The following is a 16,901-nucleotide window of genomic DNA, read 5'->3' on the forward strand; positions in this document are numbered from 1 at the left end:
TGCACAGAGCTCCAGACATTAACCCCCAGTGTGCAGCTCAAAAACCTGCACTGGGATCATGACAAATGGGACATCATTGCTGCAGAAAAGAAAACACATACTTGTGGGACTACTTGAAGCATTGAAGATGGGGCTGTGAAGAATTAAATAGATAATTTTATTTATTTTTTTAAATATCAGACAAACCCTTTAGGTATTTCGCATAATATAGTGAAGCAATACAAGACTTGTTTTTTGTAATATTGTAGTCAATTTTGAAAACAGCTCTGTTTCTAGAACTATCTATACAGAATCAGTTTTTTGACATTCCATTAAAAGATATATACATATATCAAAGATAGATCACTTACAAACGCATCTGTACAATTATTCTAGGATGCTATGTATGACTCAGACAAGAGCAAGCACCACTTACATTAGGATATCTGGAATTTTTTGGCCATCCATCAATTGCAACTATGATTCTCTGCCCTTCCAAAGTGGAGGATTGTCTTGTCTCTATACGTATGCGTGGAATCCGACGGTCAGCTGGTGTGAACAAATGCCGTGTAGACTGAAAGAGTTAACAGTACAAATCATAAAATAATAGAGAAAGCGGAAAATGAGAAGAATTAGGCTAAGTTCACACGTCCCGGAACTCTCGCGGAAATTACCGCGAGAATTCCGGAATTCCAGTCCGCGGGAAAATCGCATTTTAAATTCCCGCGATTTTCCCGCGGAAAAACTAGCATTTTGCAAGCGTAATTAGCTTGCAGAATGCTAGCGTTTTCCAAGCGATCAGTAGCATCGCTTGGAGAACTGATTGACAGGTTGGTCACACTCGTCAAACATAGTGTTTGACGAGTGTGACCAACTTTTTACTACTGAGGCCGCCTATGCAGCATCAGTAGTAAAAGATAGAATGTAAAAAACGGTGTTATTCTCACCCTCCGACGTCCCGTGCATCCGTTCCCAGTAGTCCTTTGCGAAAATGCTCGCGATGACGTCAGTTCTCGCGGGATCGCGACGTCTCGCGGTAATTCGCGATGACGTCGCGCGAATGACCGCGAGACTTCGCGATCCCGCGAGAACGGACGCCATCGCGGGCATTTTCGCAAAGGACTACTGGGAACGAGAGCGTGAAGAGAAGCGGGAAGGCTGCGCGGGACGTCGGAGGGTGAGAATAACAATATTTTTTATTTTAAATTCTATTTTTTACAGGGATATGGTACCCAGAGCCCGGAGGACAGTCTCCTCTCCTCCGGACCGTGGGTACCATCCGCAATTGTTCTGCTTACTTTCCGCATGGTGTGCACAGCCACATGCGGGAAATAAACGGAACAATGCATTCCTATGGGTGCGGGATCGCCGCGATTCCGCAAATTAATGAGCATGCTGCGGTTTTTACCGCGAAGCGATTCCGCCGCGGTAAAAACCGCAGCATTAGTACAGCATTGCGGAATCCCATAGGAATGCATGGGATGCTTATTTTTCGCGTTTTCGCGGCAAAATCGCGCGGTTAAAACCGCCGCGGAAACGCGAAAAAAACGCCACGTGTGAACTCAGCCTTAGAAGGTCATCAGGCACCTACCTGTTTAATATGAGACTTGGCCAGCATGCCACAGTACGGTCTCCAGTTTCTCTTTATGATTCCCACAACTCTTCCTGAAGGTTTTACAGATTTATTTGCAGTAATCTGCAGCTGTAACAAAACCTTGGAGTCAGGACACTTTCAGAAAGCTAGAAATAACCAATTCGAATATAATAGTGAATTTATACCATCTTCTCTTTTTCCTCTACGGAGTCAATATCATCGCTTTCCCCTTCATCCTGTAAGACCACCGATGATGGAGCCACCCAATTATCTTTCTGCAGCAGCTCCACAGCGACAACATCTTCATGCATAGCTCGGTTAATGTTCCGCAATCCTTGCAGGAGAATCTGAGGACATTTAGAAACATGAATTGTACACCAAGCCCAACACTAAAGTACAATCAGGGAATTTGTTTAATGTCATTGTGAAGCCTGAGAAAAGCACTACTGAATAAAGTCTTCCATGTAAACAATATAGGACCGAAAACACTACAAGCTTGGGGGAAAAAAACAAAAAAAAAAGAAAAGTTTTGAATGCACAGCATTTTGCAATTCATTGTTATTTGCACCACAATCGGCCTGTTTACTCTATGTAGCGTGGCTAAGGGTTGTATAGTCGATGGGAGGTATGTGTCTCAGAGATGGCTTGTCTCGATAATGTAAGCCCAGAGTGTTTCTTTAGTACACATAAGCCCTAATGGAGATCACTATACTTCTAATGTATTGCAAGGACCTGTGGTGATGTCACAATCACATGACTAGTACGCTGCTGGGTTCGTGGGTATGGCTATACCTTTATAATGTAGACTACTCCTGAAACACAGAGCTGTATGTGGGGAGGGATAAGCCTCCTGTGTGTGCTAAGGCTCCAGGACAGAGCCTGAAGTAATAGACACTTGTGATTTCTTTCACCTGAGCTAAAGGCTATTTCTTTTGTTATGTGCTAATTTATGGGTTATGAAGCAATAAACCCTATGAACTTTAAGAGGAACGTGCCTCTTGATTGACTCCTGTTGCACCTGAGCGAGTACAATCCCTACTGCTACTAGATAAATGGATAGCAGAAGACGAGAAGGTTCTGGTGGATCTGTGTAATGGGACACATCACTAACAGCTACCTATGCCAGAAAGAGAAGTGACCGCCAGATTGCTCCCCTCTCCCCACCTACTGCATGGCCACAATACTGGACAAACAGTGAGGGGTCTTGTATTTTTCAATCCTCAAGAACAGAACTATTGAACTGTTTTAGTGGCAGTGACCCTGTAAAGCAGAGAACACTCAATTCTAAAAAGAAGGCATTCCTAGTGCTGGAAAAGATGAGCAAGAGCAAATCAGAAGTGTTTGAAGTGACTTGCTGACATACCAGGCTCTTCTCCAGACACATAACCTTTTTCCAATAGAACTGTATGACACTTATCAGCTGACAATTTTCACCCTTCATAATTATTTAAACCTGCCTATAATTAAAGCACAGTCTCATATCACTTTAAAGGGGTTATCCAGTCTCAAAGGAATAAAGTCTGTAGTTGCTCTTTGTGACGGCAGAATCATGAGAGTGTATAATGTGCACACCATCACAATTTCCCTCACAAGCAGTTGGGTAGTCACATGGCCATATGCCGACTAGACCCTTGAGCATCTCTTAATTCTAATTTATTAAGAGGCCGGGACAGACTAGTCGGCATGTGACCATAAGTATGCAGATAACCTACATACATTCATGTGACTGCCCACTCACCTGGAAATACAGCTCTGGCAAAAATTAAGAGACCACCACATCAAAACCCTGTCATGGGCAGCCCATTCTCCAGACCTGAACTCCATTGAAAATCTCTGGAATGTAATCAAGAGGAAGATGGATCGTCACAAGCCTACAAACAAAGAAGAACTGCTGAAATTTTTGCACCAGAAGCAGTGTGAAAGACTGGTGGCAAGCATGCCAAGACACATGAAAGCTGTTTTTAAAAAAAATCATGGTTATGCCACAAAATATTGATTTCTGGACTCTTCCTAAGTTAAAACATTAGTATTGTTGTTTCTAAATGATTATGAACTTGTTTTCTTGGCATTATTTGAGGTCTGAAAGCACTGGGTATTTTTTTTTTTTTTCATTTTGTCCATTTTTCTTTGTCAGAAAAAATATACAAAATTTATTGCTTGGAAATTCGGAGACATGTTGTCAGTAGTTTATAGACTAAAAGAGCAATTTATATTTTACTCAAAAATATACCTATAAAAAGAAAATCAGACAAACTGAACCTTTGAAAGTGGTCTCTAAATTTTTGCCAGAGCTGTACATACAAATCGTGTGTGTATTGCATACTTTCACAACTCATCAGTCTGCAGTCACAGAGTAACCACAGACTTTTCTTCTGAGACCGCACAATCCCTTTACGTCAAGTAATATGTATCTCTGTAGTGAAATGGGCTACATTCTCACCTCTTTGTTGTCCGCTGAATCTCCATGGACCCACACTGTGGCCTCCAGAAAGTTATCTCTGCTTGCCCTGAAAGTTCCTTGCACATAAATTCCAGATTTTATACCTTGTTGCAACTTTGATAAAGGAAGATGCTCGGAGAAAATAATTCTTCCACTTTCTATATCATTCTGTGACAAGAAAATAACCACATCAATAGAAATCTGTTCAATGTCACAAAGCAAGCCAGGCAACCAAAAGATGCCCATTACAGAACCAGAAACCACCTACTTATGGCTGACTCCCATAGCATGCATGAGAAGAGCACATACCTGTTCCCACACAAAAGGACATAGATGAAAAAAAAAAACGGAGAAAGAAACTAGAGACCTTAACACATTGACATTGTACCTTTTCGTCAGACACACAAGCAAGGCGATCCACAAGTTCAGGATTGGCAATCAAACTTTTAATGTATTCTTCACCTAAAACATAAAAATAGATTTAGAAAAATCTGAATTTAAGAAAGCAAGTATCAAAGTTTATACACCACGCTTCAAGGACGGGAGTATACAATGACATACAGCATTGGGAAAGTAAAACACAAAATCACCCAGAAAAACAGCAACTTACATGTAAATGCCACAATTCCTTCCTTCACTGCCTTCTCTTTGTTACCACGGTCATTGGTTATTAACAGCACTTGCAGGTTCTTGAGATTTGCAGATTTCTTCAGATGTTTACAGTACCATTGTGTTGCAGTCCGAATCGCTCTGTCGTTCCGGTCATTAGCATTTTCCCCCTGTTCTTGCTCTATGTACGTTTCCCTGTGATGGCAGAAAAAGTGACATATTACTTATCACTATCATTTGTCCAGTACTGAACACCAAAAATCTGAGTTCACCGAGCAGATTTATCTATAGACAGAAGGAGCGATTTGATCCCTCACTACAGACAGATTTGTAGACGGATTCGAGCAGTTTTTGAGTGAATGATCAGTGTTGAAGACATTAGGTGACTAATCAATGGGAAAGACATTTTAGTCAAATAAGAAAGAAAAAGTTAAATACTATTTAAAGTGGTTGCTCGAGATTTAGACATTTTGTCCAAAAAGCCAAGAAATGCACTTGTGTTAATTAAGGACCTGGACATTTTTCTTTTCTGTATCTCACCGAGTTTCAAGAGACATAACGTTTTTCCGTCAACATAACTTTTGAGGGACTGTTTTTTGGCATGAAGCTGGATGAGGGCTTGTAATATGCGCCTGAAGTCATTTTTGGGTACAAATTACATTTATTGTAATTTTAGGGCAGTGCAGCACAAAAAACAGCAAATTCTGGTGGTTTTAATTTTCTTCTATATCAACACAGGCTTCTGTAACCCATGGCCTAATTCTGCTGGTGGGGTCAATGAGCTAAAGTGATGATACCACAACAGCCTCTGACGTTATTCTATCACTTTCATTTAGGGTAACTGTTAAACATGCAATCTCGAGCCTGTACATTAAAACAGCAATGGTTATGTGGAATTACCGATGATGCTCATTAGTGAATGTGTAGAAATACTTCTCAGGGTTATTAGTCATATCTCGTATTCGCTTGTATACTGGTGCGCTCCGACACCTCACTTCCTGGAGAACGGTCTGCAACAATATCACATTCTGGATGACAGGGTCTTCAAGGATGTCAATCTAAACACAAAAAGGAAAAATATAAAAGGATTTTTCAAAACGTTTATGCAAAGAAAAGATTTAGGAATTCAAAGTATACAGCATTTAGCCTAAAAAGCACATGTTAAAAGGGGACGTCAGGCAGTACAAAATAACATTTCTAGATGTGGACTGATTAAAAATAATGAATGGAGGCACACTCCTTTTCCAGCGTCCCCGCAGATCGAGACCAGGCCACTCCAGAGGTCTGCAGGCCTCTTGACAGAAGTCACAGCAGCGCTGCAGACAATTACAGGCTGCAGTGGTGCTGTAATTTCTGAACAGGACAGACTTTCAGATCCACAACGTGCTGGAAAGTGAGCATGGCATTATTTTTAATCAATCCTTACCGAAAAAGGATATTTTTGTGTACTCACCGTAAAATCTCTCTTAGCCTTTAATTGGGGGACACAGAACCGTGGGTGTTATGCTGCTGTCCACTAGGAGGCGACACTATGCATAATCTGAAAATGATTAACTTTGGCTCCTCCTCTGCAGTATACACCCCTGGACGGCGTCAGCCTTCTCCAGTTTTGTGCAAAAGCATTGGGAGGAACGTAACACAAATAACATAACCATGCCTGTAAGAAGGCCACTATGTACGAGCTCAAAGAACAATATGAGAACTCAACTAACAACGACCCGTAAGGGCAACAGGGTGGGAGCTGTGTCCCCCAATTAAAGGCTAAGAGAAAGAGATTTTACGGTGAGTACACAAAAATCTCCTTTACTCTGTCGCCTAACTGGGGGACACAGAACCGTGGGACGTCCCAAAGCAGTCCCTGGGTGGGAAGCAGTGGACGAATATTGTGCAGACAGTCCCCTAGATTTGGGGCACTGCTGCCTGCAGGACCCGTCTACCCAGGCTCGCATCCGCTGAGGACTGAGTATGCACTCTGTAGTGTTTTGTAAATGTGTGCAGGCTAGTCCAAGTGGCTGCCTTACACACTTGATGTGCCGAGGCTTGATGCCGAATGGCCCAAGAGGCTCCTACCGCCCGCGTAGAGTGTGCCGTGACACCGGCCGGAAGAGGAGAATTGACAAGTCGTTAAGCCTCTTGTATGGTGGACTTGATCCACCTAGCAAGGGTGGCTTTGGAAGCCGGTAGACCCTTGCGAACGCCTTCTGGAAGAAGGAAAAGTGAATCAGACTTCCGGAAGGGAGCAGTCCTAGACACGTAAATACGCAATGCCCTGACCAGGTCAAGCGTATGCAGAGCCATATCCACTCTATGAGCAGGAACCGGGCAAAGAGATGGTAGTGAGATTTCCTCATTGAGGTGGAAGCTGGACACAACCTTCGGAAGGAAGGATGGGACTGTACGGAGAACCACCTTGTCCTGATGGAAAACCAGAAAGGGTTGTCTGCAGGAAAGTGCTGAAAGTTCGGACACCCTGAGTAGCGAGGTGATTGCCACCAGAAAGACCACCTTCTGTGACAGAAGGCGGAGTGAGACCTCCTTAAGGGGTTCGAAAGGAGGTGTCTGCAATGCTGTCAAGACCAGGTTGAGGTCTCACGTCTCCAATGGATGTTTGTAGGGGGGAACCAAACGGGAAACCCCTTGGAGAAAGGTCCTCACTTGCGGCTTATTAGCAATACGCCTCTGAAAGAGCACTGAAAGCGCTGACACTTGGCTCTTAAGCGAGCCCAGGGATAGTCTGGCGTCCAGGCCTGACTGAAGGAAACCGAGGATCTTTGGAAGAGAGTAGGGAAGTGGGACCTGTCCTCGAGATTCGCACCATGTGAAGAAAGCCTTCCAGGTACGATAGTAAATCCTGGCTAAAGCTGGCTTTCGAGCCCTGATCATGGTTTTAACGACGTCCGTCGAAAAACCTGCTTGGGTCAAAACCCAGGTCTCAATGGCCACGCCGTCAAATTGAGAGCCCCTGAGTTCCGGTGGAAGAACGGGCCTTGTGACAGAAGGTCGGGACGTGTGGGGAGACGCCAGGGAGCGTCTGCTTTGAGTTGTACGACGTCGGCGTACCATGTACGCCTGGGCCAGTCTGGAGTGATCAGGATGGTGGGAACTCCCTCTTGCTTGATCTTCCTCAGGACTCTGGAGATCAGGGGGAGGGGTGGAAAAATGTACAGAAACTAGAATTGGCTCCAGTCCTGAACCAGGCCCTCTGCTCCTAGCGACCTCGGGTCGTGCGTCCTGGCCATGAAATTGGGAACCTTGGCATTGAGATGGGATGCCATCAGATCCACGTCCGGGGTCCACCAGCGATGGCAGATTTGACGAAAAACTTCGGGATGGAGAGACCACTCCCCCGAGTCCATTCCTTGCCTGCTGAGATAGTCGGCTTCCCAGTTGTCCACACCCGGAATGTGGACCGCAGAGAGTACCGACCTCGCATCCTCCGCCCAGTGTAGGATACGTGTTACTTCATCGCCTGGATGCTGTGGGTCCAGCCTTGATGGTTCACGTATGCCACCGCCGTGGCATTGTCCGACTGTCCACTGATATGAGAGTCTGCTAGGAAGTGATGAAAGGCTTTCAATGCCAGGAAGATGGCCCGAATTTCCAGGATGTTGATGGGCATGGTCGCACCCATTGGTGACCACTTGCCTTGCGCTCTGTGATGTAGATGCACCGCGCCCCAACCCGTTAGGCTTGCGTCGGTGGTCAAAACCTTCTATTGACCGGAGAGAAAGGATTTTCCCCGTGCAAGCGCGGTTGGCTTGAACCACCAGTGCAGGGACCTCCTGGTTTTCGATACTAACCGGAACTCCCTGTTGAGGGAGAACGGATTCCTGTCCCAGGACTTGAGGATGGCCAGTTGAAGGGGTCTGAGGTGAAACTGGGCAAATGGTACCGCCTCCATTGCCGCTGCCATACTGCCAAGTACTCTCATGGCATACCGGAGAGATCGGGGGGACTTGCGGAGGAGAGTGCGAACTCCCAAACGGAGGGCCAGTGCCTTGTCCCTGGGGAGGATCACCAGACCCCTGGAGGTGTCGACTAGCATCCCCAGGAAGGCCCGAGACTGACTCGGGGTAGTCGAGGACTTCTGTAAATTGACTAACCATCCCAGGCGACTCAGAGTGTCGATGGTGATTGAGACGTTGACCTCGCAGTCCTTGAAGGTGGGGGCCTTGACGAGAAGGTCGTCCAGATATGGAACGACTACTATGCCTCTGGAGTGTATTACATCCATGGTGGCTGCCATGACCTTTGTAAATGTTCAGGGAGCCGTGGCGAGACCGAACGGGAGGGCCACAAACTGGTAATGGTCTTGGTTGATTGCGAATCTGAGAAATCTCTGATGGGCGGGAGCAATCGGTATATGCAGGTATGCGTCCTGTATGTCTATGGAGGCGAGATATTCTCCTTTTTCCATGGACGCAACGATTGACCGGAGGGATTCCATGCGAAAGTGACGAACTCGAACATACTTGTTGAGTTGCTTGAGGTCTAGTATGGGTCGGACGCTGCCTCCCTTCTTGGGCATCACGAACAGATTGGAGTAGAACCCTTGGAAGCGCTCATCTGCTGGAACCGGTACTATGACTCCTGCTTGCAGGAGGGAAGAAACCCCTTGATTGAAGGCTCGAGCTTTGAGTGGAGGCTTTGGAGGAACGGATAGAAAGAACCTGTGCGGTCGGGCTGGTAGTAAACTCGATCTTGTATCCTGAAGACACTATTTCCTTGACCCACTTGTCTTCTGTAATAGGAAGCCAGACCTGCTGAAAGAGTAGCAGTCATGCGCCCACAAGTGGGGTGTCTTCCGGAGGGCATGAGTCATGATGAGGGGAAAGTCTGAGCTTTTCCTCCTTTGGATTTTGCCTGGCTTGCTTTTGACTGCCAGTTCCTGTCCGGCCTCTGTGCCGCCCGTGTGTGGTCTCTGCGGGGGGAGCGGTTACGATTTTGTGTTGGGCGCGAGACAGACCAGCCTGAAGAATTCCGAAAGGATCGGAAACGAGATTGATTACGTCTTTTAAACGTGCGTTTTGGTTTTAGTTGAGGGAGAGAAGTACTTTTACCCCCAGTAGCATTGGATATCATTGTATCCAGCTTTTCACCGAAAAGACGTCCACTGAAGTACGGGAGATTTGTCAGGGACTTTTTTGAGGCCGCATCCGCCTTCCATTCTCTCAGCCAGAGAATACGCCGAATTGTGATGGCGTTTGATGCTATTCCCGCTACCCCTCTTGCAGAATCCAACGCTGCATGGACCATGTAATCTGTCACTACTGCAATTTGCACCGCCTGGTCCGCCAGCTGTGGATTCGAAGCTTGGAGGCCCTGTTGCAATCAATCAGCCCAGGCCATAATGGCCTTGGCTACCCAAACTGAAGCAAATGCGGGAGCCAGAGAGGCACCTGCCGCTTCGAAGATTGAATGCGCCATGCGTTCTGTCTGTCTGCTGCATCTTTGAGGGTTGAGCTGTCCGGCAGTGAGAGAAGTGTTTGTGCTGCCAGCCTAGAGACTGGGGGGTCCACTTCAGGCGGATCTGTCCAATCCTTAGTGTCCTTCTGTGGGAAGGGGTACTTTGCTTCCAAGTATTTGTGATTGGCGAATTTTTTCTCAGGCTGCGAAAAATGCTTAGAAAGTATTTTTTTAAATTCCGGGTGATTAGGGATGACCTTACATGGTTTCTGAACACTCTCGAAGGAAATCTTGTGTTCTGGTGCTTCCGGGGTTGGATCAGAAAAGTCCAGTACCCGAAGGATGGAAGAGATTATATCCTCAACTAGCGCCGTATTGCTAGGGGGACAAAGAACCAGAGTGTTTTCCGTTTCATTATCTGAGTTAGAGTCACATATGCCCTCTGAGTCTTGCGCATCGCTAAGGAGCTCCCTAGCGGGCGAACTAGGGCGGAGGTGTTCTGTGGTCTGGGATCGTTGTGGAGATCCGCATTGTGTTTCTCTATCAGGAGACGGTCTCTGTGACCTGGAGCCACTGTGTCTCTCCCTGGAGGGGGGCGACCTAGTGCGATGTGAGGACGTAGATGAACGCGACCTGTGGGTCCGCTTACGACTCAAACTGTCGGAAGCGGTCTGTCCCTGAGATCTTTGCTGGGTAACGTTCATAGCCGAGACATGACCCTGCAGTAGTGTGGAGGTCAGGTTATCTATAGACTGTGTCATAGACTGCGACATCTGAGTCGCCCATTCCGGCGCAGTAGCAGTCGCAGAAGCGTTGGCAGGGACTTCTTGGGGTTCTGACCCAGTGTTTTGGGTACAGTCCTGGCAGTGCGGGTACGTGCTGCCGCTGGGGAGAGTGGCTTTGCAGGCTGTACAGACTGCATAAAAGCAGTCTTGTCTGGTCCTTTTCCTTGAGCCCGACATAGTGTCTAGAGGCTAATTAGCAGAGGCCCTACAGGGGTATCTACGCAGAGGAAAAGGAATAGGGGAGCGCTATAGGTTATATGAACTCACAGCTGAGTACAGAGAACCCAGCTGTGATCTTACCCCACCGGTGCGCCCCCTAGGTCCAGCGCCGATAAATCCCACTCCTGTGCCCCCCAGAGACCGCTGTGCTGCCTTCAGCTTCAGGTGCAGCAAGATGGCCACTGGGTTCTGAGGTGGAGGAGGAAGGGGGCGGAGATGCTGAAAAGGGCGCGCTATGTAAAAGCGCGACCTTCCTGACTCGATCCGCCCCTTCTATGAGACTGCGGAGTGTCATTTTCATCATCCGGGGGGCGGGAATAAGGCGGCGACTTCGGCTAGGCCGCAGCCTAAATTTGAGACCTCATGCCCAGAAGGGCTCCGGGATGGCGCGGTTGTCCGGGGGGGGGTCAGACTCAAACCAGACCCCCCCGGATTGAATGGTAGGCTAGCGGTGGGGTCATGAGCGCAACCTGGGCCCTGTGGGGGGTCCCTTTGAGGCGCTATGCAGCTGGTGCTGCCGGAGAGACAGGGGCGCAGGGAGCCCTGTCTCTGACAAGTGCCTGCCTGCCTGCACCTCCCCCGGTCCCAACAGGAGCCCGCAGCTGGGCTGGGGTCCCTGGACTTGTAAGTGGCCGAATAGTGACTGATACAGGCCCTACCTGCGGTGTCTCAACCTAATGCCCCCATGGGGGATTAGGGAGGGTGCTGCTGTCACCGTCAGGAGGCTTCATCCTATCCTCGACCTCAACCCAGAGCCCAAGGGAACTGGGGAAGGAGGGGGGGTTCTCGACTTCGCACCAGTACCTGAAGGACTGGAGAAGGAGCGACATGGGGAAGAGCCATCTCGACCTCAACCGGGTACCCCTTAATAGGGGACCGAGGAGGGAGCCATGCCGGGAGTCTCGCTGGATACCCACTTTTCTTCATCTGTAATCCGTTGAAAAAAAATCAAGGAAGAAAAAAACGAATTAAAAAAAAAAATTTTTTTAGGTGTGCCTCCTTGCGACACTAAGCAAAAACTGGAGAAGGCCGACGCCGTCCAGGGGTGTATACTGCAGAGGAGGAGCCAAAGTTAATCTTTTTCAGATTATGCATACTGTCGCCTCCTAGTGGACAGCAGCATAACACCCACGGTTCTGTGTCCCCCAATTAGGCGACAGAGTAATATATTTTTTTATTGGTTGGACAACCCCTTTATTTTGAAGATAGTAAAGGGGTTCCCCATTATCATGCAACGGTACAATTTACATATTCTTAAAGATCATCCACCTTCTCAAGAACTGACGGATTTCTAATTTTACAGTTTACTGATTATTGCCTGGGTTATCAACCACCTCGATCAGAGATCGACGAGCGTCAGTGCCACCGAGCTTCTCTGAAGCTGCAGAGACAAAGCACAGTGTGCGACAATGCTGCTGGTCCGAACTGTCAATCACTCAGTATTACACCCTCTGGCAAGCAGGAAGCCGAGAGACACAGGAAACGGTGCGCTCCGGAATATCAGCATGAGAACAGCTTTCGAACGTCTTGCTTTGAGCATTCAGACCCAAAACAAGATTTCACATTTTAGAATGCGGCATTGCAAATCTTTCATCTGCAGGACATAAGGGGCTTCGGATTGGAGCAGATCTCTCTCTCCTTTTCCAGGCACGGTTTCCTTTAAAATAACGGTCCGGTAACACCCGTTTGTTTCAATCCGCCAACGGATCCGTTTTCCGCCATTTCAGGTCTTCCTTCATTTTATTCCTCGTCCAAAATCAAATCCTCTAATGATCCTGTGAATAGTAATGAAAAATGTGCAATGTGTGCAACGTAAAGCCGAGAATAAAGACTCTCTTCTAATTCTAAAGGGGTTTTCTTAAGATAACGCAGACTGCCAAATCATGAGTGTACAATGCGCACACTGTCACAATCCTGGTATTTGTGGGCCTGTCACATGATCAGAAGCACGAGATCACCATTTCTCATGAAGTTCTACAGAAAATGGAATAAATATATATTTGTTAAAGGAGTGTCCATACCAGTATTTCCATATGTAAAAATATTTTGATATTTAAAATATTAGTAAATGCAGGGAGGGGGGGGTGCATGAAAGGGTTAAAAAAACATTGCCCAATATAATAATAACTATGCATAGTAGAAGTAGAGACAGGAAAATGAGTTTTTACCTGGTGAAGTAACACATTAGTGTCCGGTAATATGTAATGGGGGGATTCACAGAGAGAGCTCTGCAGGACGGGCTCCATCTGCAAGACAGGGCTCTCCTGCTGGCACTCATCGCATCCATGGCACCCGCAGGTAATGTCATCCCTCAGGTAATGCTCTCTGACAACTTTTAAGATGCCGCCAGAGCGAGTCTTTTTCACAAATGTCTTGGACTTTAACATTTTCTTAGTTGATCCTGAAAATCAAAATGCGGGGAAAAAAAAAGAATTCAAATTATAAAGGTGGGATTACAGGGCACTATTGAACCCATTGCAAAAAGGAGAAGATCATCCGATGCCTGACCGATGCTCCATTTATCCTCTATGTGGCTGATAAAAAAGTAACAAGAGCATCACTTAGCAGCCCCACAAGGAACGAATGGTGGTGGAACATGTGCACTGTCTGTCGGTACAGTCTAAGGAGAGGACAGATGCCGTTGTCTGATCCTCGCAGGGCCGAGCAGTCAGATCCCAACGATCAATAATCACCTACCCTGTGGACAACCCATGTCAGTCGTCTTTACCAAAGTGAGAATCTGAGCTCTGTAATTCATGAGAGGTCCTAGGAAAGGGCAGACCAGCCGCGCAACACACAGGACCAGCCGCACAACACACAGGACCTGCCAAACATCAAGCAGGTGGCCTGATAGCAGTATCTGGCAATATGTACTAGGCGCTAATACCCACCTGTTGGCATTATTACAACCTGGCATCATATACAAGGCGCTTATACCCGCTTGCCAGCAATATCACACCATGGCATTCATGTACCAGGCACCTATACCTGCCTGACAGTATCACAACCGGGCATCATGTTCCAGGTGTTCATAACTGCCTGCTGGCGGTATCAAGGCATGGCTTCATGTACCAGGTGCTTATACCCTCCTGCTGGCAGCATTACAGCCTGATATCATGTACCAGGCGCTCATAGCCACCTGCTGACAGTATCACAGCCTGGCATCATGTACCAGGCACTCATACCGGCCTGCTGGCTGTATCACAGCCTGATATCATGTACCAGGCACTCATACCCTCCTGCTGGCGGTATCAAGGCATGGCATCATGTACCAGGCACTTATACCCGCCTGCTGGCAGTATCACAGCCTGATATCATGGACCAGGCGCTCATACCCTCCTGCTGGCGGTATCAAGGCATGGCATCATGTACCAGGTGCTCATACCCGCCTGCTGGCGGTGTCAAGGCCTGGCATCATGTACCAGGTGCTCATACTAGCCTGCTGGCAGTATCACAGCCTGACATCATGTACCTGGGGCTCATACCCTCCTGCTGACAGTATCACAGCCTGACATCATGTACCTGGGGCTCATACCCTCCTGCTGACAGTATCACAGCCTGGCATCACGTACCTGGGGCTCATACCCTCCTGCTGGCAGTATCACAGCCTTGCATCACGTACCTGGGGCTCATACCCTCCTGCTGGCAGTATAACAGCCTGGCATCATGTACCTGGGGCTCATACCCTCCTGCTGGCAGTATAACAGCCTGGCATCATGTACCTGGGGCTCATACCCTCCTGCTGACAGTATCACGGCCTGGCATCATGTACCTGGGGTTCATACCCTCCTGCTAGCAGTATCACAGCCTGGCATCATGTACCTGGGGCTCATACCCTCCTGCTGACTGTATCACAGCATGGCATCATGTACCTGGGGCTCAAACCCTTCTGCTGGCAGTATCACAGCCTGACATCATGTACCGGGTGCTCATACCCTCCTGCTGACAGTATCACAGCCTGGCATCACGTACCTGGTGCTCATAACCTCCTGCTGACAGTATCACAGCCTGGCATCACGTACCTGGGGCTCATACCCTCCTGAAGGCAGTATCACAGCCTGACATCATGTACCTGGTGCTCATACCCTCCTTCTGGCAGTATCACAGCCTGACATCACGTACCTGGTGCTCATACCCTCCTGCTGGCAGAATCACAGCCTGGCATCATGTACCTGGTGCTCATACCCTCCTGCTGACTGTATCACAGCATGGCATCATGTACCTGGGGCTCATACCCTCCTGCTGACTGTATCACAGCATGGCATCATGTACCTGGGGCTCAAACCCTTCTGCTGGCAGTATCACAGCCTGACATCATGTACCGGGTGCTCATACCCTCCTGCTGACAGTATCACAGCCTGGCATCACGTACCTGGTGCTCATAACCTCCTGCTGACAGTATCACAGCCTGGCATCACGTACCTGGGGCTCATACCCTCCTGCAGGCAGTATCACAGCCTGACATCATGTACCTGGTGCTCATACCCTCCTTCTGGCAGTATCACAGCCTGACATCATGTACCGAGTGCTCATACCCTCCTTCTGGCAGTATCACAGCCTGACATCACGTACCTGGGGCTCATACCCTCCTGCTGGCAGTATAACAGCCTGGCATCATGTACCTGGGGCTCATACCCTCCTGCTGGCAGTATCACAGCCTGGCATCATGTACCTGGTGCTCATACCCTCCTGCTGACAGTATCACAGCCTGGCATCACGTACCTGGTGCTCATACCCTCCTGCTGACAGTATCACAGCCTGGCATCATGTACCTGGTGCTCATACCCTCCTGCTGACAGTATCACAGCCTGGCATCACGTACCTGGTGCTCATACCCTCCTGCTGGCATCATGTACCTGGTGCTCATACTCTCCTGCTGACTGTATCACAGCCTGGCATCATGTACCTGGTGCTCATACCCTCCTGCTGACAGTATCACAGCCAGGCATCACATACCTGGGGCTCATACCCTCCTGCTGGCAGTATCACAGCCTGGCATCATGTACCTGGTGCTCATACCCTCCTGCTGGCAGTATCACTGCCAGGCATCACGTACCTGGGGCTCATACCCTCCTGCTGGCAGTATCACAGCCTGACATCATGTACCGGGTGCTCATACCCTCCTGGTGATAGTATCACAGCCTGGCATCATGTACCTGGTGCTCATACCCTCCTGCTGACAGTATCACAGCCTGGCATCATGTACCTGGTGCTCATACCCTCCTGCTGGCAGTATCACTGCCAGGCATCATGTACCGGGTGCTCATACCCTCCTGCTGACAGTATCACAGCCTGGCATCATGTACCTGGTGCTCATACCCTCCTGCTAGCAGTATCACAGCCTGGCATCATGTACCTGGTGCTCATACCCTCCTGCTGACAGTATCACAGCCTGGCATCACGTACCTGGTGCTCATACCCTCCTGCTGGCATCATGTACCTGGTGCTCATACCCTCCTGCTGACAGTATCACAGCCAGGCATCACATACCTGGGGCTCATACCCTCCTGCTGGCAGTATCACAGCCTGGCATCATGTACCTGGTGCTCATACCCTCCTGCTGGCAGTATCACTGCCAGGCATCACGTACCTGGGGCTCATACCCTCCTGCTGGCAGTATCACAGCCTGACATCATGTACCGGGTGCTCATACCCTCCTGGTGACAGTATCACAGCCTGGCATCATGTACCTGGTGCTCATACCCTCCTGCTGACAGTATCACAGCCTGGCATCACGTACCTGGTGTTCATACCCTCCTGCTGGCAGTATCACAGCCTGGCATCATGTACCTGGTGCTCATACCCTCCTGCTGACAGTATCACAGCCTGGCATCACGTACCTGGTGTTCATACCCATCCACAAGCACTG

The 16,901-nt window shown here is 48.4% G+C and overlaps 1 protein-coding gene across 4 annotated transcripts in view; it reads right to left on the reverse strand.

Annotated features, from left to right (window-relative positions):
• DIS3 (DIS3 homolog, exosome endoribonuclease and 3'-5' exoribonuclease) overlaps positions 1–16,901 on the reverse strand; it is a 52,588-nt gene that overhangs the window by 35,502 nt on the left and 185 nt on the right. For 3 of the 4 annotated variants that reach the window (XM_073580376.1, XM_073580378.1, XM_073580375.1), the window contains exons 2-9: positions 13,201–13,433; positions 5,523–5,680; positions 4,624–4,817; positions 4,402–4,475; positions 4,014–4,181; positions 1,759–1,920; positions 1,571–1,681; positions 416–553 (exon numbers count right to left, since the gene is read on the reverse strand). In XM_073580376.1, the coding sequence (XP_073436477.1) occupies positions 416–553; positions 1,571–1,681; positions 1,759–1,920; positions 4,014–4,181; positions 4,402–4,475; positions 4,624–4,817; positions 5,523–5,680; positions 13,201–13,419 (1,224 nt within the window). In that variant the 5' untranslated portion in view covers positions 13,420–13,433. Of the gene's footprint in view, positions 1–415; positions 554–1,570; positions 1,682–1,758; positions 1,921–4,013; positions 4,182–4,401; positions 4,476–4,623; positions 4,818–5,522; positions 5,681–13,200; positions 13,434–16,872; positions 16,895–16,901 lie in introns of those variants that run through there. The other variant, XM_073580377.1, reaches the window with a different exon arrangement.

Source organism: Dendrobates tinctorius, unplaced genomic scaffold, assembly GCF_039654945.1.
Source record: "Dendrobates tinctorius isolate UK_male_01 unplaced genomic scaffold, ASM3965494v1 ptg000064l, whole genome shotgun sequence".
Lineage (NCBI taxonomy): Eukaryota > Metazoa > Chordata > Amphibia > Anura > Dendrobatidae > Dendrobates > Dendrobates tinctorius.